Here is a 19,553-nt window from a genome sequence, read left to right as displayed (position 1 = left end):
GTTTATTAAACTAGTAAATTTTAAAATTAAAAACTTAATGTTTAGTTTAATGACGAGTTAGAGTTCATCTTTCAACTTAAGTAAATCGTTTGAGTTAGAAGATTAATGATATGACGTGTAAGTTTTATATTTTAATTCAAATATATATTATTGTTTTAAAAAAACCTAGAAAATATAAAAACCTTAATACACTAAAAATATAGATGTTTGTCCGATTACCATAGCCAACTTATGGGCAGTGGTTTCTGTGCAATTAGTAGGCCATGTGACACACCTCTGGCATTGTCGCTTTATATTGATAAAAAAACGATTTATGCACGTGGATATATAATATAAGAGTCCTAAAGTTGTTAGATTGCCACTTCATGTAGGATATATTAGGTTTTAATTATGCAAGCAACCAGTCACAATTTAACACGTCTTGGATGCTAAAAGTTATTATAAAAAGCTGATATCATCGTTCCATTTGGCAAGCAAAACAATTTCCAACTCTCCGTTTCCATAAAAATGAAAGTTGCTCAAACAATGAAGGTGTTGGCAGTGGCAGTGGCAGTGGTATGGGCATGTTTGGTATCCACAGTGGAACCACAAGCCCCGATTTACAAGGTCACATTCACCGCTACGTCCGCCACCAAAAGCACGTACGATGTGTTCATTAAGGATCTGATAAACTCATTGATCGTCCATGGAAGTTCAGTGCAAGGGTTTCCCGTGTTGCCCCCCAGGACCATGTCACCTACCGATCTCCATCGATACGTCGTGGTCAACTCACCAGCAGCGCCAAGAAGGTGTCGTTAGTTATCGATTCCGTCACTGTGTACGTCTTGGGTTATCGACCAGGGGACGGAACAGCGTCCTACTGGTTCAAGGATATTCCCCCAGCCGTACAAAATCTCTTCTTCCAGGGCACTACAAGAGTCAATCTTGGTTTCAGTGGCAGTTATGATGACCTCAAAACTAAAGCAGGAGGAGTAGACAGAGATCAAATCCCTCTGGGATTCGGTGAACTACGCCAAAAGATCCAGAGCTTGAATTATTACACACCTCAAGCTGATGTTAAGCAAGTTGCGAAAGCACTTGTAGTTTGTATCCAGATGGTCTCGGAAGCCACGCGATTGAAAATCATCCAGCAACAGATAGCTGCACTGGCGCCGCTTGTTCCTGGGGGACCTGATAAAACCTTATATCCCGATGGCGTAATGAAGGCGTACGAAACCAGTTGGGGAAAACTGTCTGATGCTGTCCAAGATACAAGACCCGATGGAACCTTTATAAAGAGTGTCACTGTTGTTTCTGGTCAGATTGTTTACAGCACTGTGGCATCTGTGCGTCCCGTTATTGCAATACTGCAAAAAAAGACTTCCACCACATATTCAGCTACCACCCTTCTTCACCAGGTTATCGACGAAACACTTGGCCAGATTTAGTTCAAAGCGAAAGCACATATATGCACTACCATATATGTTATGTACTCGATAAATAAAAGAATGATGGATCTTGCCGTCTAGCTATCCGAATAACAATCTTTTGCCCTTTATTTTCTTCTTCATGCCGTTAAGTTATGAGCTTTCAATCTAAAGTCTTTTTTAAGCAAGAAGACAGTCTTTTTTTAAACACTTAATTCTCTCTAAACATTTTATATCTTGATTGTCAAGCATCAAATTCCAGATATAAGAACAACAAACAATGAAGTCAACCAGAGCAACAAGCAAAAATATCAAATTAGGCTTTTTTCGCATCATTAACATAAGCAAAATTGATCAAAGACTAAAAAGTTATCCATCAGTGTTTCAATAAAGTAGCAACACAAAATTAAGTATCGAAGACAAAATATACAAGTAAAACACTATGAACTCACGATCTTAATATTCTGTCCTAGAAACGACATCGTTAACAACAAACCAATGAACAAATCAGTCTTGTTCAACCGCAGTCAATCAACAGAAAATACATGTAAAACACCATGAATGCATAACCATAGCAATTTGTCTCGGAAATCTCTCTCCATCTCCATAATAATTTGCCCTGGAATGAAAGTTTTGTTGCATCAGCAAACAATGAAGGTGTGGCTTGTGTTCGAAGTGGCACTGCTTCGCTTGACTTAACGATAACATACTCGTATTCACCGCCAGCACTTTCACGGTATCATTAGGGTTAAATTTACATATTTTTCATTCGTTCTCTGTAAAATTTGAAAACGGAAAAATAATTTAAATAGAATTAACATGGTGTTAGTATATGATCATTTGGGATTACAGCTGGATTAGTTGAACTTGCAGTTGGTTTTGATTTAATTACAGTACCAGTAGGGTTAAATTACTCTGTTGAGTTGTTAAATTACCAAGAAAAATTATTTTTGTATCAGCACTACTAAAATATCATTGTCTAACAGTCATGCTAGCAACAACAGTTATAGTGGTAGAAGTAGTGAGAAATAATAATAAAGTTTGCGTTGCAAGCGTGCCATTGCCACTATTAAAGTATCATCCTCTAACTACCTTTCTTTTGCGTTCTTTTAAATAAAAACCAACGTTTAGCAAATGTATTCGAATGTCAACTCTAATTTAACGCCATTAAAATTCAAGTAGAGAACGAAACTTCTACCATTCCCGATAAGATAAGAGGAAAAGCGAAGTTGATTAAAACAATTATAACTAATTAAAAATCAAATGATCATGAGATATTAAATGAAAAACTTAAACCTTTACATCTTGACATCTAAGATTTCGGATAAAAAATTATGGAAGATAAATCTAGCCTTCAATGCAAATGAATACCATTCTTGATCAACTCATATTAATAATATATTATAAAGTTAAAAGAAATTTACGGATGGCTTATAGATATTTTGAATATCTTAATATCATGTTTAAACGATTTACTAATGGTTTAAAAGTATTTTCATTATGATATAAAAAATTATTGATGATTTGAAGGTCTTTTTTATCCTGCTCTAAAAACTTAAGGATATATTATATAACTTTTTATTATCATCATGCTTAGAAGATTTATCGATGACTTAATAATCTTCAAAGTATGTTGTTATTATTATTGTCACTACTATCACACATTTAATTATTGTGTAATCTGTTTAATCGTTATATTACCAAGAAAAATTATTTATGTATAAACAATATTAAAATATTATTGTCTAAGAGATCGAATCTTTTACTATCCTCGTGAAGACAAAAGAAAACCAAGTTGAATTATGAGTAAAATTTTTAATTAATCATGGTGAAAAAGTTGAATTATGAGAAGAAAATTTTGTTATAAAAGGCCTCCTCCATCTCCTATTGGAAGCACCTCCAAAGCCAAGCATTGCAAAACTCTCTCAGACCGATGTGGGTGAACCGATCCGACCCGAGGTGTTATATTAGGGCTACCGGAGGGATCAATAGTAAAAATCCAAGAAAAAATTAAATTATGTTAAAAATTAAATTATGGGTTGCTTGGGTTAACGTTTATGTTATTAAGGGAGCTGATTTTTGGTGCTTGGAAGCCAAGGGATCCATGAGCTGGAATTTGAGATAAACTTCTTTCGATCAGTAATGAAGCTTATTCATTTTTTACTGATATTGCTTTGGGCATGATTTTTTTTTGGTCGTAGATACGACCATTCATGGTTCGTGGTTGTATAATGCACAGAGGATGACTATATTGCACTAAAGAGGTGTGCAAATGGCGATGCTGATCAACAGTGGGAGATAGAACCCGACGGTACCATCAGACCTGAAAAGAACACACAAGGGTGTCTCAAGTACAATGGAAACTTGTGATGGAATGGACGAGTATTGCAGCAAGATTTGCCGGTTACATCATGGTAACATCAAATGTAGCAGCAAAACAAGTTAGATGAAAAATTGTAACAGACTAAACAGAAAAAAAGTAATATAAAATCAAAAGGATTGTTTCTCCAATGGCTATTTAGCTAATAGCTTTGATCCTGAATTCCATCTGAAGAAGAGTCTTCATTGCTTGTATTTTTATCACTTTGCCATAAAACCCCCTTCCCAACTTCATTGCTCTCTCGAATTCCACCACACCACCGCCACCGCTTTTCTTCAATCCTTTTGCAACAGCCTTCAATACTCCTGTAGACACCCGTTTTTGTCCGGGTTTTTTATCGTTATTTTATTATTATTATTATTATTATTTTATTATATTATTAATATTACATTTTACATATTTTGCAGGCCAAAGCCCAATACAACAAGGCCCAACAAGACCCGGTTCAGGCCCAATACTCAAACTAGGCCTGGATTTGGCCCAAGTAATTAGGGTTTCAAAACCCTAAATCATCCAGCCGCCGCCAGCAACAGCAAATGGACAGCCGCGCCGCCGTCACTGTTCCGGCCCACTCCGATGGTCCAGCCGCCGTTCCCACGTCGCCAGTATCATCCACAATGCAAAATATCACCCAAATCAGTCACAAATTAAATCAAATCCAAAACCCATTAAAAAATACCTAAATCCCGATAAATCGGGAAATTTGTCCCTACCAAGATCAGGGACCCTTATCCCTACGCTAGCATCATCATCATCTCACCAAACGCAGCAAAATGGACCATAAATCAAGTAAAGGTACCAATTTTGAGGGGGGGACATTGGGTTGAAAAAACGGAGAGAGGTGGGATTCGGTTTTCAGAGAAAAATTCCATTCGATTTTCAAAAAAAAAAAAAGAAAGAAAGAAAACTAAGAGAGAAAGAAAAGGGCGAAGCCCTTACCTCGGTTCAAGGTCATTCCAGTGGCTGCCGGAGTCGAAGAAACCGTAGGTTCCGTTGTAGATCTACGGAGTTTGGGCCGTTTTCAGGCCAAACGGATCTCCGATCCATGCTCAGGGTGAAAGGGTGTTTCGAATGATGCCTTCCTCTCTCTTCTCCGACGCCGGTGAACGGCGGTGACCGCCGACGAGAGGCGGCCGGCACGGTGGAGACTCCACCGGTTTCTGGATCTCATCTCTCGGTCTCTCTCTTACTCTCTCTCTTCTCTGGGGAAAAATGAAACAGATGGCCTGTTTTGGGAGTTATTTGGGCTATTTATAGCTTTTGCAAAACGGCGTCGTTTTGAAGGGACGAATTCTGTAATTTCACGCATGGGGTAACTACACTTTAAGTCCCTTCTCCTTTGTAATGCTCTATTTAAGTCATTTAATGAAATTATTATTGTTTTATTTCGAGCCTTTTAGTTTTTAATGATTGCATTTCAGTCATTAATTTATATATTATTTGCTGATATTATAATTTGGTTGTGATATTTATATTTATTTCGTTTTAGTCACTGTTTCAGTTTAATGTGTATTTTCCTTTGATATTCGAATTTGGCCCATGAATTTATGATTATTCCATTTTAGTCACTGTTTATTATTTTATTTAATTACTGTTCGGCCCTTTATGTTTCTGTTGATATTTTAATTTGGCCTTAATATTTATGCATGTTACATTTTGGTCACTCTTACAGTTTATGTATTTTGTATTTTGTATACCATGTTCGTATAGTTTATATTTTGGTCACTAGATCTTCTGTTGCTAATTTTTATAAATTTGTACATTGTATTCTGCAGTTATATATATTTTATTTTAGTCCTATTATTAAATGTAATGTTATTATACTCATATTTTACTTTGGCCACAATGTTTGTAGTGGTTTCATTTTAGTCACTGATTTTGTATGTTGTATATTTTGGCTGATGTTCAAATTTGACTCTAAGATTTGTAAATCTGTTTATTTTAGTCACTAGTTTACATTCAGTTTAATTACTATTTTAGTCCCTACGTTTCTGTTTTGCTATTTTAGTCTTTTAATTTTCTATTTTTCTGTTTTAGCCCTTTAATTTATTATTACCATATTAGTCATTGTAATTATTAAATACTTACTTTTTGGCCATTTATATTTTGGGGTGTAACATTCTTTTAATCCCCTATGTATGTACTTTTTTCATGTTATGTATTTATTTGTACCATATGTAATTAAATATGCTTAATTTTATTTGTTGTAAATATAAATATTTATTTCACATATTTCTATTTCTATTTATTTCCATTTTTCTTTATTTAAATATTGTCCAAATACTTGTAAGTACACGTATGCGTAGAATGAGCGTGGAAAGTATCACTTGGTCGAAGTGGTGCGATCCGATACGGCATTTTAACGACATAGGAACTTGCAACAAGTCGATTATATTTCACTAATTAATTTGTGCAAATGATGCAATGTGTGTTATATTAAATAGTAATTTATTTTATTTTATGTAAATGTCAAATTCAAATTTTGCATTTGTATTCAATTCACATTTTAGTTAATCAATTTATTTTGTTGTATGCAAACATCAATTTTATTTATATTCGATTCGCATTTTATCAAGAGGAAATATTCTTTATGAATAAGAATAGTCGAGTTAGCTTTCCCGATGGAGGATTGCTAATTTCGAGATTTCTTTTCGAGTTAAAGAATTTTTCTCTAATTATTTAATTCGAAGCAAATTAATTAATGTTCGATAAATAGATCATATTTTAACTTTATATTCGATTTATAATTTCCACCATTTACAACGATGTGTAAGCGACACAGTACCAATTTTGGGCGTTGTGGGGATGTTTACCCTTCCCCGCACGTAACCGACTCCCGAATCCATTTAAATGAATCTTTGGTAACGCAGACCGAATCTTGTCTTAAAAAATGATTTTTCTTAAAATTGTTTTAAAAGACGTTTTTAGGTATTCAACCTACCTAACCCAAAGGTCGATGGCGACTCTTTTCAATTTTATTCAAATCAATTCAAAATCGCCCAATTTTTCTAAAATAAAGTCATAATCGTTTTTTTAAAATAATATTTAATTGATAAAAAAAAATGGTTATGACAGCTTGGCGACTCCGCTGGGGACTTTTTTTTTAGAGGGTCAAGCTGTATGTCGCTTACACATTGTCGTTATGGTCGAAATTATGAGTTCGAGTCTTTAGTTAATTTATGATCCGTTTATTGAAATTTTTAATTGCTTCGTTTTTTTTGTCGTACTAACATTTTATTTTTGGCTTTCAGCTTTGTCAGGATTTTATCTTTTTTTCCTTGTTTTGTTTTCCTTTTGGGTCGAAGGTAGGTATGTTCCTCCTCACACACATCATCACTCGCATTGGCATAACATAAGCTCTAGACACGAGCTTCGATCCAAATTAGTTGGGGTGAATGCTTTACTCTCGTAAGAATTTATTCTTCGTATGAGTGTTAGCAAATAACTCATGGGATACATACCTTATACCTTCGTAGGAATTTATTCCTCGTATGGGTATAAGACAGTGAATCCCCTCGAATTGAACTCGTTCCGTTTGAAACCTGTAATGGGTGAGGGTTGAGGGTTTGGCAGCCCAAGGGGGCACCGACATCAAGGACAATTCGAGTCCCTTTTTCCGTTAGAGCCGAAACCAAGCATATAGTGAACCGTCGAACGATCACCCTAGGTATAGTTGTATCGAACCTCTGTCCGTCAGTAGGTACCCAAAATAGGTGTACACGAAGGAGGAACGATTCTAAACCTTAACCATTTAAATTTGTAGAATATATTTTTTTTCGAATAAAGCATGCGAACTAGATACCATGTAGTTAGGACCAATTTCTTGAAAATAGATCATTTTGGGTAGATAGCATGTCCGGGTAGGATTGTTATTTAATTGAAAGCATGTTTGGGTAGATATCATGACGGGGTAGGTGATATATCCATCTCTGAATTACATTTTTATTTGTATCAATTATTTTACATGTACTAACTTATTTTTCTCTTTTGTTTGTGTATACTAACTTATTTCTTCTCTTTTGTTTGTGTCATTTTGTCATTTGCATTGCATTGCGTTGCATCATCATAATGCAAAAGTGTTGATCCGTAAGGGGATATTCGAGAGAAAAATTTTCACAAGAAGAGATAAAAGTTTTCAATCAAGCGATCGCATACACAGACATGCATCGAGGGCTAAAAAGAAGTCCAGAGTATAAGAATGAGATTTTCTCGAATATCGTGCATCATTCGAGACTGATATGATAATCCACTGATCTAAGGAGTAATCCAGCAGTAGATTCTCATCCACAATTATTCCATCGTTAACCATCAAGGAGTGAAGCACAAACTTCAGCACCACCGAGGCATTAACGGAGTCTATTTACAACACGCTTGAGGGGCATCATTTTCAAGGATGAAGATCCAAGATGAAGCAGCGACCCATTTCAGATTCAACATCTAAGAGAAGTCAAGTCTGTAAAGTGGACTGTCTTGTAATGTGAAAACTTTTATTTCTGGTGAAAATTGTTCTAAAATATTCATTGTTGGGATCCACATTTCTGCATTTGCATTTGCATCATTGCATTTTGCATAACATTCATTTAAGCATGTTTACATGCATTAATCATACCTTGCTGGAAACTTTGAGGAAGCACTTCTAACTGTGCAATTGCATTCACACAGTACTGAGAATGGATGCAAAATTTGAGGAATTAAAGAAAGAGCTGAACGAGAGTTTGCAAAAGTTGCAAGCAGAGTGGGAGGTTAAAATGGAGCAGATGCAAAAGACCACCGTGGATCGTATCTTGCAAAACCAAAAAGACCTAGTTGACCAAATGGTAGCAAAGATGGCTGAGCTCAACCAAGAAAAAGGCAAAGAAAAGATTTCACTGACCCGTGAAACAGTTGAATGTGTGAAGGCACAGGCTAATTCACAACCACTTATCTCGTCCAACAGGATTCCTAGTCACCAAGCGACGAGAAGAGCCAAGAACGAGATCCCAGAGAATTTGAAACAGTGGTGCAGAGAGACATTCCATGGAATGAGAGGACAAACCTCTCACAACGGGATGGATGCAACAGAACTAGTACTAGTTCTCGACTTGGTGCTCCCGCCCAAATTCAAGATGCCCGAGTTTGAAAAGTACAGGGGAACCAGTTGCCCCAAGGTCCACCTCACGATGTTTATTCGAAGAATGACTGGATACATTAACAATGATCAGATGTTGATCCACTGCTTTCAAGACAGTTTGATTGGACCCGCTTCAAGGTGGTACCACCAACTGAGTCGTTCTCAAGTCCGCTCCTGGAGGGATTTGGCTAGTGCTTTTCTGGGCCAATACAAGCACATGATTGATATGGCCCCCGATCGAACAATGCTTCAGAATATGGGGATGAAGAATTATGAGAGTTTCCGACAATATGCTCAACGATGGAGGGATGTCGCATCTCAAGTGCATCCACCCATGACTGAAAGAGAGTTTATCACTCTATTCATCGATACATTGAAGTCTCCATATATCGATTACATGATAGGGGTTGCCACTTAGAGTTTTTCTGACATTGTCATGTGTGTAGAAATGATCGAAAGAGCAGTCAATAATGGCCAGATAGGAGGCACTAGTCATTCCGACAATGAGGAAAGAGATGATATTAACGTTGAAGGATCTTATCTAGCTAATCTGGGGACCAAACCTCATAAGGCATTCGGTCGCATCAATCCACTCCCAATGACATATAAAGAATTGCTCCCAATGCTAGTTGAGAGGAACATTGTGACTCCAGTTCAATCCAAACCAAGAGAGACCCCATATCCTGAAGGCCATGATATTAACGCCATATGCAGCTATCATGTTGGGAGCTCGGGGCATACCACTGACAACTGCAAGACACTAAAGCACAAAATCCATAATATGATTTATTCAGGGGTATCCTAATACTAAGCCAGAGAAGTCATTGCATCAACCACTTGCATCCATAGAGATTATTTTGTTTGAACTCGTTTTTGTTCTTTCTTCAATATTTGCTTAAATATTTTTAATCTTTGATGACTGAAATGATGCTACCTTCTAAGGTTAAATAATTGAACAAATTTTAATCTTTAGTTCTTTGAATATCGAATGAATTACATATTCTTTTAATTCTTCAAGAATTATAGATTTTTGACATATGGCAAGATTAGACCCTTTCTTATTCTGTCTAAACCCAAAATAAAATCTCTCGATTTTTTTTTACCCGAAATAATTCCTGGTCACTGCCAAATAACCAATTTTTGACATTTTATCTCTTTGAGACCTTGAAATATTCTTTTCGATCTTAAAACATTCCCTCTCTTTGAGACCTTGAAATATTCTTTCCACCTTGAAACACTGCATTTATTTTTTTAAGACACAAAAGTCATACCCATACCTTTCTTTGAGCCAATAAAGTCATCATTGTCTTCTTAGACGTAAAACCAACATTTTCTACCAATAAAACCTACAGACATTGAGTACAAGATGTTCACTTGAACATAAACCTTCCTACAAAAGAGACACAGTGTGGGGCATTTCGCATCAATTTTCTGAAGACGAGTATGAGCAATTGAGACATATTGAGAGCAAGAAGCGAAGAAAAAATAGAATTCACTCAAAATAATTCTATCATGCATTAATTACTGTTTTCATTTAAATAAAAATTAATCTTAAAAATTAATCCCCTGGGGATACCTCTTCTGCAAGGACTTCTGTGTATGAGATGATGAACGGCTTTCTTTCTTTATCCCTTCACAAAAGGAGAAAATATATCCCTTGTGTCCCCTTTGAGCCTGAATGATCTTTTCTTTTGATTCAACCCTAACCAAGGATCACCCTCCACACTGGGGGGGCAATGTGAAGGAAATCTGAGTGAAGAAAATTGGTCCAAATGAGATACCGAAAGGTGAACCAGACGCAGAGTGCAAAGATCAAACCAAAGAAAAAACAAAGAGCAAAGAGAAAAATCAAAGCAAAAATCAAAGAAAAAGCAAAGAACAAAAGAGGACAAAGAACAGAGACAAAGAGTCTCCTGACTTAAATGACGCATCAAGCTGTAAACTATGAGATGGATCAAGCACAATCATTTCAGAATCACTTCATTTGAAGATCATAGAACATTAAGAGAAAAACACATGTGAGCAGATTCAAATTGAGCAAGACAAAATCGAAGGCATCAGAATGAATTGATCCTTGGTTTCAATTACCCGTAAACACTTGTTTGGGCCTTTTATCCATTTCTTTCATAACCCTGAACCATGACCTACATTACGTGCCTTACAAGTCCATTCTAATCATACATGGATTTCTAAACAGAAAAGACTATCTTCAGATTTCATTCCGCTCATCAGGATTAATCTTTTATTTACAAAAGGTTTTCCAAAATCTTTAATGCATGATAGAGAAAAAATAACAAAGGGGGGTTCAAGACGTAAATTATGAATAACGTTTTGAAACCAAAGGAGGATTCGAGTTGAAAACCTAAAAAGGTGGCTCGAATATGAAGATTATTACATAGAAGACGATTGCTCAAATCCCTTGATGAGGCATCACACGACATGAATGAGAACATGAGAGTTGGGAGTCAGAGAACACTTCCAATAACTGAGTACAGAAGCTACTCCATCAGATCAGAGAACATCAAATAAATGAGAACACTATACTTTTGACCAAAATTAACCACTTGAGACTTTTTTATCCTTCCTTACTTAACCATCTCTCAAAGATAGCATTGATCTTGACACTTGTCAAATAGCTATAATTAATTGAAAGATTAAAAGAGTAATTAATTCTTTGATATCCAATGAACTCTTGTTTTATGATTTGTCAATTGTGAAACCTTGAAAGGAGCAATATTTTCAAAACTTTTGATTAAACATTTTTCAAAACTATTGATATTTTCAGACTTTTGAAAATAAAAGAAGAAGAAAAACATTTTCAAACAAGATAATCTCTCTGGAGGCGTATCTTGGAATTCAATAAATATCTCTCCGAAGCTCAGAATCGAAGCTGGGGCAAGAGAAAGCTAATTTTTGGACAAAATTTGATGGGACAAACAAATGGTCTCAGGTCAAGGTTTGCAAGAGTACACCATGGTGGAAATGGACAAGTTGAATCAATGATAGAGTGAAGACTGCTCTCGCGATCATTCTCCTTCTAGATCGAGAAAAGCATACATACATACATATATACATACATACATACATACATACATACATACATACATACATACATACATACATACATACATACATACATACATACATACATACATACATACATACATACATACATACATACATACATACATACATACATACATATGTACACATACATACATAATACATAAAATTTGCATCAAACATTTATCATCATATATATTAAAGACATTTTTCTCCTCACTTGAAGACAAATTCAAAAAAAAAAAAATAAATAAATAAATAAATAAATAAATAAATTTCATATTGACATCTATCATAACATCCAAGATAGTTAGTCAAAAGTGCATCATTCTGATCTTTTCAGGAAATAAGAGCTCGGAAATAACCAGATGTTTTCAACCTGAAAGAACAATGCAATCCACATATTTGGCTTCCTGAAGTCAACAATCAGATCTTCTGAAGACGTTTCCTCAACATGCAGGAATCAATAGACAGACTATGCGCTCTTGAGATTATCTTATTAAAAAAACAAAGTTTCGTCTCACTAGAGACAGTTTTCTTAAAAACAAATTTTATCTCGCTTGAGACAACTTTCTCTCTAAAACAAATTATGTCTCGCTTGAGACATTTTTCCACAAATTTTGAAAATTTTAAAACAAATTGCGTCTCGCTTGAGACATTTTTCCTTTGAGATACAAATTTTGAATTTGATTCACTAAAAACAAAATTAATCTCACCTTAGATTCTTGTTTATTTCAAAACAAATTTCGTCTCGCTTGAGACCTTTTCCCTTTGAGATCAAAATTTCGAATTTGTTTCGCATTAAACAAAGTTGATCTCACTTGAGATCGTTTTCTCAAAAACAAACTTTGTCTCGCTTGAGACAATTTCTCTAAAAAACAAATTTTGTCTCATTTGAGACTGTATCTTAAAGCAAATTTCGTCTCGCTTGAGACATCATTTTCTCTCATAATACAAATTTCAAGGTTGTTGTACTTAAAGCAAAATTAATATCACTTGAGATTTTCAAAGCTGATTTGTCTCGCACGAGACATTTCCCCTCTTAACAAATCCTGAAATTGTTTCATTTGAAACAAAATGAACGCTTTTGAAAACACCTTTGAGATTATTTCCATATAAACAAAATCGACAATATTTGAATCTTTTAAAACGATTTTTTATCTCTTAAAGACAATTTCTTTTGAAAAAATCTTTGAGTTTTTTCCTCTTGAAAAAATCTTTGAGTTTGTTCCTTTTGAATAAAAATCTTGGAGTTTGTTCCTTTTGAATAAAAATCTTTGAGTTGTTTCGTTTGAAAAAATCTTTGAGTCTATTTATTTTGAAACAAAGTTTTGTCTCTCTTGAGACAATTTTGTGAAAAATCTCTGAGTCTGAAACAAAGTTTTGTCTCTCTTGAGACAATTTTTTTGAAACAAAAATCTTTGAGTTTGTTTCTTTTGAAACAAAATTTTGTCTCTCTTAAGATAATTTCTTTTGAAACAAAAATCTTTGAGTTTGTTTCTTTGGAAGCAAAATTTTGTCTCTCTTAAGATAATTTCTTTTGAAAAAAATCTTTGAATCTGTTTCTCTTAAAATGAATTTTGTATTTCTTGAGACAGTTTCTCTTGAAGTAAATCTTTGAATATGTTCATTTTGAAAATCTTTGAGTTTGTTTCTCTTAACAAAATCATCTTTGAGTCTATTTCTTTAAAAACAAATGTTGTCTCTCTTGAGACAGTTTCTAATTAAAAACTAACTTTTGAGATTGTTTCATTTGAAACAAATTTGGTCTTACTTAAGATGTAATCCATCTTTGAGTCTATTTCTTTTGAAACAAAATTTTATCTCTTAAAGACAATTTCTTTTGAAAAAAATCTTTGAGTTTGTTTCCTTTGAAACAAAATTTGTCTCTCGAGACAACTTCTTTTGAAAATACCCACATTTGAGATCGTTTAGACAATTTCTTTTAAAACTACCCACCTTGGAGATTGTTTTTATTAAAACAAATTTTGACTCCCTTGAGGCAGTTTCTCTAGAAATACAAAATCTTTGAGTTTGTTTCACTTAAAATAAAACCATTTTTGAGTCGTTTCACTTGAAACATTTTCTCTTGAAACATTTTCTCTTAAAACAAGATCATCTTTGAGTTTGTTTCTCTGGAAACAATGTTTTATACCTTAAAACAATTTCTTTTGAAGAAAAATCTTTGAGTCTATTTCTCTGGAAACAAAATTTTGTCTCACTAAGATACCATTTTCTGAAAAACAAAGTTTTGTCTCTTATGACAATGTCTTTTCAAAAAAAAAATCATTGAATCTCTTTCTTTGGAAACAAAATTTTATGTCTCTCGAGACAGTTTCTTTGAGAAAATCTTTGAGTTTGTTTCTTTGGAAACAAAATTTACCATCTTTGAATCTGTTTCCCTTGAAACAAAATAAACATCTTTGAGAACGTTTCCCTTAAAAACAAATTTTGTCTCGTTTGAGACAATTCCCTTTAAATGCCATCTTTGGGTTGTTTCCTTTGAAACGAATTTTGTCTCCCTTGAGATAATTTTTATCAAAATTCAATTTTTGAGTTTGTTTCTACTGAAACACATCTTTGAGTTGGTCTCCCTTGAAACCATTATTCCTAAGATGGCCAGTAGTCCTCATCACATAGGAACCGTGTCATCCCCAGACCAGATCTCCTCATCACGTAGGAGTCGTGTCAACCATGGATAACCAGCCGTCCTCATCACGTAGGAACCGTGTTATCACCTTTAGATGGCCAGAACTCTTCATCACGTATGAGCCGTGCCATTCCCCAGACCAGATCTCCTCATCACGTAGGAGCCGTGTCAACCATAGATAACCAGCCGTCCTCATCACGTAGGAACCGTGTTATCACCTAAAGATGGCCAAGAACTCTTCATCACGTAGGAGAAGTGTCATCCCTCGATCAGATTTCCTCATTATGTAGGAACCTTGTCACTTTTAGACGACCAGAACTCTTCATCATGTATGAGCAGTGTCGTCCCCAACAACCAGTATTATCCAATTTCTATGTATAAATGGAAGAGAACCAGACAAAAACGTGTTGTCTTATCATCTTTGCCCTATTCTTGTTAACACAAGAATGTGCAAAGAGGGGCAGCTGTAGACACCCGTTTTTGTCCGGTTTTTTATCGTTATTTATTATTATTATTATTATTATTTTTATTATATTATTATATTACATTTTACATATTTTGCAGGCCAAAGCCCAATACAACAAGGCCCAACAAGACCCGGTTCAGGCCCAATACTCAAACTAGGCCTGGATTTGGCCCAAGTAATTAGGGTTTCAAAACCCTAAATCATCCAGCCGCCGCCAGCAACAGCAAATGGACAGCCGCGCCGCCGTCACTGTTCCGGCCCACTCCGATGGTCCAGCCGCCGTTCCCACGTCGCCAGTATCATCCACAATGCAAAATATCACCCAAATCAGTCACAAATTAAATCAAATCCAAAACCCATTAAAAATACCTAAATCCCGATAAATCGGAAATTTGTCCCTACCAAGATCAGGGACCCTTATCCCTACGCTAGCATCATCATCATCTCACCAAACGCAGCAAAATGGACCATAAATCAAGTAAAGGTACCAATTTTGAGGGGGGGACATTGGGTTGAAAAAACGGAGAGAGGTGGGATTCGGTTTTCAGAGAAAAATTCCATTCGATTTTCAAAAAAAAAAAAAGAAAGAAAGAAAACTAAGAGAGAAAGAAAAGGGCGAAGCCCTTACCTCGGTTCAAGGTCATTCCAGTGGCTGCCGGAGTCGAAGAAACCGTAGGTTCCGTTGTAGATCTACGGAGTTTGGGCCGTTTTCAGGCCAAACGGATCTCCGATCCATGCTCAGGGTGAAAGGGTGTTTCGAATGATGCCTTCCTCTCTCTTCTCCGACGCCGGTGAACGGCGGTGACCGCCGACGAGAGGCGGCCGGCACGGTGGAGACTCCACCGGTTTCTGGATCTCATCTCTCGGTCTCTCTCTTACTCTCTCTTCTCTGGGGAAAAATGAAACAGATGGCCTGTTTTGGGAGTTATTTGGGCTATTTATAGCTTTTGCAAAACGGCGTCGTTTTGAAGGGACGAATTCTGTAATTTCACGCATGGGGTAACTACACTTTAAGTCCCTTCTCCTTTGTAATGCTCTATTTAAGTCATTTAATGAAATTATTATTGTTTTATTTCGAGCCTTTTAGTTTTTAATGATTGCATTTCAGTCATTAATTATATATTATGTTTGCTGATATTATAATTTGGTTGTGATATTTATATTTATTTCGTTTTAGTCACTGTTTCAGTTTAATGTGTATTTTCCTTTGATATTCGAATTTGGCCCATGAATTTATGATTATTCCATTTTAGTCACTGTTTATTATTTTATTTAATTACTGTTCGGCCCTTTATGTTTCTGTTGATATTTTAATTTGGCCTTAATATTTATGCATGTTACATTTTGGTCACTCTTACAGTTTATGTATTTTGTATTTTGTATACCATGTTCGTATAGTTTATATTTTGGTCACTAGATCTTCTGTTGCTAATTTTTATAAATTTGTACATTGTATTCTGCAGTTATATATATTTTATTTTAGTCCTATTATTAAATGTAATGTTATTATACTCATATTTTACTTTGGCCACAATGTTTGTAGTGGTTTCATTTTAGTCACTGATTTTGTATGTTGTATATTTTGGCTGATGTTCAAATTTGACTCTAAGATTTGTAAATCTGTTTATTTTAGTCACTAGTTTACATTCAGTTTAATTACTATTTTAGTCCCTACGTTTCTGTTTTGCTATTTTAGTCTTTTAATTTTCTATTTTTCTGTTTTAGCCCTTTAATTTATTATTACCATATTAGTCATTGTAATTATTAAATACTTACTTTTTGGCCATTTATATTTTGGGGTGTAACATTCTTTTAATCCCCTATGTATGTACTTTTTTCATGTTATGTATTTATTTGTACCATATGTAATTAAAATATGCTTAATTTTATTTGTTGTAAATATAAATATTTATTTCACATATTTCTATTTCTATTTATTTCCATTTTTCTTTATTTAAATATTGTCCAAATACTTGTAAGTACACGTATGCGTAGAATGAGCGTGGAAAGTATCACTTGGTCGAAGTGGTGCGATCCGATACGGCATTTTAACGACATAGGAACTTGCAACAAGTCGATTATATTTCACTAATTAATTTGTGCAAATGATGCAATGTGTGTTATATTAAATAGTAATTTATTTTATTTTATGTAAATGTCAAATTCAAATTTTTGCATTTGTATTCAATTCACATTTTAGTTAATCAATTTATTTTGTTGTATGCAAACATCAATTTTATTTATATTCGATTCGCATTTTATCAAGAGGGAAATATTCTTTATGAATAAGAAATAGTCGAGTTAGCTTTCCCGATGGAGGATTGCTAATTTCGAGATTTCTTTTCGAGTTAAAGAATTTTCTCTAATTATTTAATTCGAAGCAAATTAATTAATGTTCGATAAATAGATCATATTTTAACTTTATATTCGATTTATAATTTCCACCATTTACAACGATGTGTAAGCGACACAGTACCAATTTTGGGCGTTGTGGGGATGTTTACCCTTCCCCGCACGTAACCGACTCCCGAATCCATTTAAATGAATCTTTGGTAACGCAGACCGAATCTTGTCTTAAAAAATGATTTTTCTTAAAATTGTTTTAAAAGACGTTTTTAGGTATTCAACCTACCTAACCCAAAGGTCGATGGCGACTCTTTTCAATTTTATTCAAATCAATTCAAAATCGCCCAATTTTTCTAAAATAAAGTCATAATCGTTTTTTTAAAATAATATTTAATTGATAAAAAAAAATGGTTATGACAACTCCCTCTTCGCTTCCCACAACTTCTACTACACTGTCCACAACAGCCTCCATTGCCGGAATCCGCCTGCTCCACCATTTCATAGACCTATCCGAACCATATACCTCGGCATATGCAGGCCAATAGGAGGCCCTCAAGTAGCCCTTCCCTTTTCCCCTCACTGCCCATCTCTTCATACCTTCCTCCAACCTATAAACTGCACCTCCCACATCTACCCCTTTTTCAAGGCCAATCTCAATCTCTCTCAACTCTTGCTTTGGACAAACCGCAGCTCCTTCGAACTTGCATCGGCTACATTTGCAGTTGAATCCCCACGACATTGACATTTCCGCACGTTTCTCAAATGGAGAAAGCGTATCGAAATACATGAACGTGATCTCTTCGCCGGCCTTGACATCTCTAGAAGCGTGAACCATAGCATAGTCCCCTACGTGCAAACGTCTCGTATTCGGATTGCACGAATGATTGATGAAGGAAGCCAATATCCATAACCCAACACCATAAAAATCACTGTTTTTCCCTAATACTTTAGCCGAAACAGCCTCTTCCACAAGAGAATTGACATCCAAAATGCTTAAAATCTTATCCATATCGAGCTCCTGGTCCTTTGAACAGCCATTTAACTCAATATCAGGCCTAAAGATACTCATATCAGGGACTTCAAGCTCCACTTCATCTTCACCTGTTGATAGCATATTAATCAAAAGCCGTGTTCTTCGGCATTTTGAGACAGCTTCCTTAACTTTATCTATGAAATTCTTCCACATAACAAGCTGTGCATTTTCAGCTGAATCTTGACCTCCCAAATACCTCTTTCAATCGCAATAGCCTTGGTGACAAAAGCAAAGTCCCGGCATCGATATTCTTTGTAGCAAACAAGCCCCGACCACTAAGCTCAGACCTCTTAACCACAACCGGACCGACATATTCAGCAAGTTCCGGAGGCATTCCTTTGAACCCATTAAGGACCCAATCAGAAAGATCAAAACTTCCCGTCCTAGATTGAAACTCGAGTTTCTTACATTTCTCTAAATACCCATTAACAATATCGAGATTCCCATTACCCTGGGGATCAAAGAGTGCTGCTTTGAAGCAGTCCAAAGCATTTAAATACCTGTTCAGACTAAGTAAGATCTTACCTTTGCAGAACAGAGTCTTGAAATGGGTGGGTTCGATTCGAAGTGCTCCATCACAGTCTTGAAGTGCTCGGGTGAAATCTTGTAGCTTCGACCTTGCCTCGGCTCGATTCGAGAAGGCGATACAGAGAGATTTGTTGAGCTTGGAGAGATGATCTGGGTCTGGGTTGGGATCTTGATGGGTATTGAAAATTCGAGCTTGGCAAAGATCGATTAACTGAGAGTAAAGGTGTATAGAATCTCTCCATTCTTCTCTGAGGAGAAACACGGTGGCTTCTGATCTGAGCTGATGCATTTGCTCTTCGGCGGCAGACATTGCTTATAGTGTATTTTTTTTTCTTCTTCTTTTTTCTCGCTTGTTGGTTTCAAATTTTGGTGAGGTTTATGAATAATATAACGGTCATACTCATTTCTTGTCGACCTTTATTTCTCTTCTTATTTTTAAACCTTTTTAACGGGTTTTTTTTTACAATTGCAACGGCTATATCAGGCTTGTTTATGCAAGTATTTTTGCCAAATCCTCATATTAGTCTCTGTACTCTTCATAAATTGTGAATTTAGTCCTAATACTATAGTG

At 35.4% G+C, this 19,553-nt stretch overlaps 2 protein-coding genes across 2 annotated transcripts; one reads left to right on the top strand and one right to left on the bottom strand.

The window, feature by feature from the left end:
* The first annotated feature begins 507 nt into the window (after nt 1-507).
* LOC120130558 (antiviral protein MAP-like) lies at nt 508-1,427 on the top strand. The gene is made up of 2 exons (XM_039147777.1): nt 508-555; nt 693-1,427. Exons 1-2 carry the CDS (start codon nt 508-510, stop codon nt 1,425-1,427), a joined length of 783 nt encoding a protein of 260 aa, XP_039003708.1.
* A 2,387-nt stretch (nt 1,428-3,814) lies between these two features.
* Nucleotides 3,815-19,353, bottom strand: LOC120131056 (methyltransferase FGSG_00040-like). The gene is given in 4 exon segments (XM_039148163.1): nt 3,815-4,091; nt 17,845-18,648; nt 18,651-18,680; nt 18,683-19,353. Coding segments are annotated over 4 exon segments (1,611 nt in total). The 5' UTR covers nt 19,293-19,353; the 3' UTR covers nt 3,815-3,924.
* Nucleotides 19,354-19,553: the final 200 nt, after the last annotated feature.

This window comes from Hibiscus syriacus, unplaced genomic scaffold (genome assembly GCF_006381635.1).
Source record: "Hibiscus syriacus cultivar Baekdansim isolate YM2019G1 unplaced genomic scaffold, ASM638163v2 tig00001674_pilon, whole genome shotgun sequence".
Classification (NCBI taxonomy): domain Eukaryota; kingdom Viridiplantae; phylum Streptophyta; class Magnoliopsida; order Malvales; family Malvaceae; genus Hibiscus; species Hibiscus syriacus.
The sequence above is the reverse complement of the archived record's forward strand: the minus strand, read 5'-3'. Positions and strand labels throughout refer to the sequence as shown.

Excerpts from the sequence above, each read along its gene's own strand:
- LOC120130558 (XM_039147777.1), top strand. The coding sequence starts at position 508 with ATGAAAGTTGCTCAAACAATGAAGGTGTTGGCAGTGGCAGTGGCAGTG. Across the intron at positions 556-692 it reads TGGCAGTGGCAGTGGCAGTG|TTCAGTGCAAGGGTTTCCCG; the intron begins GTATGGGCATGT and ends CGTCCATGGAAG.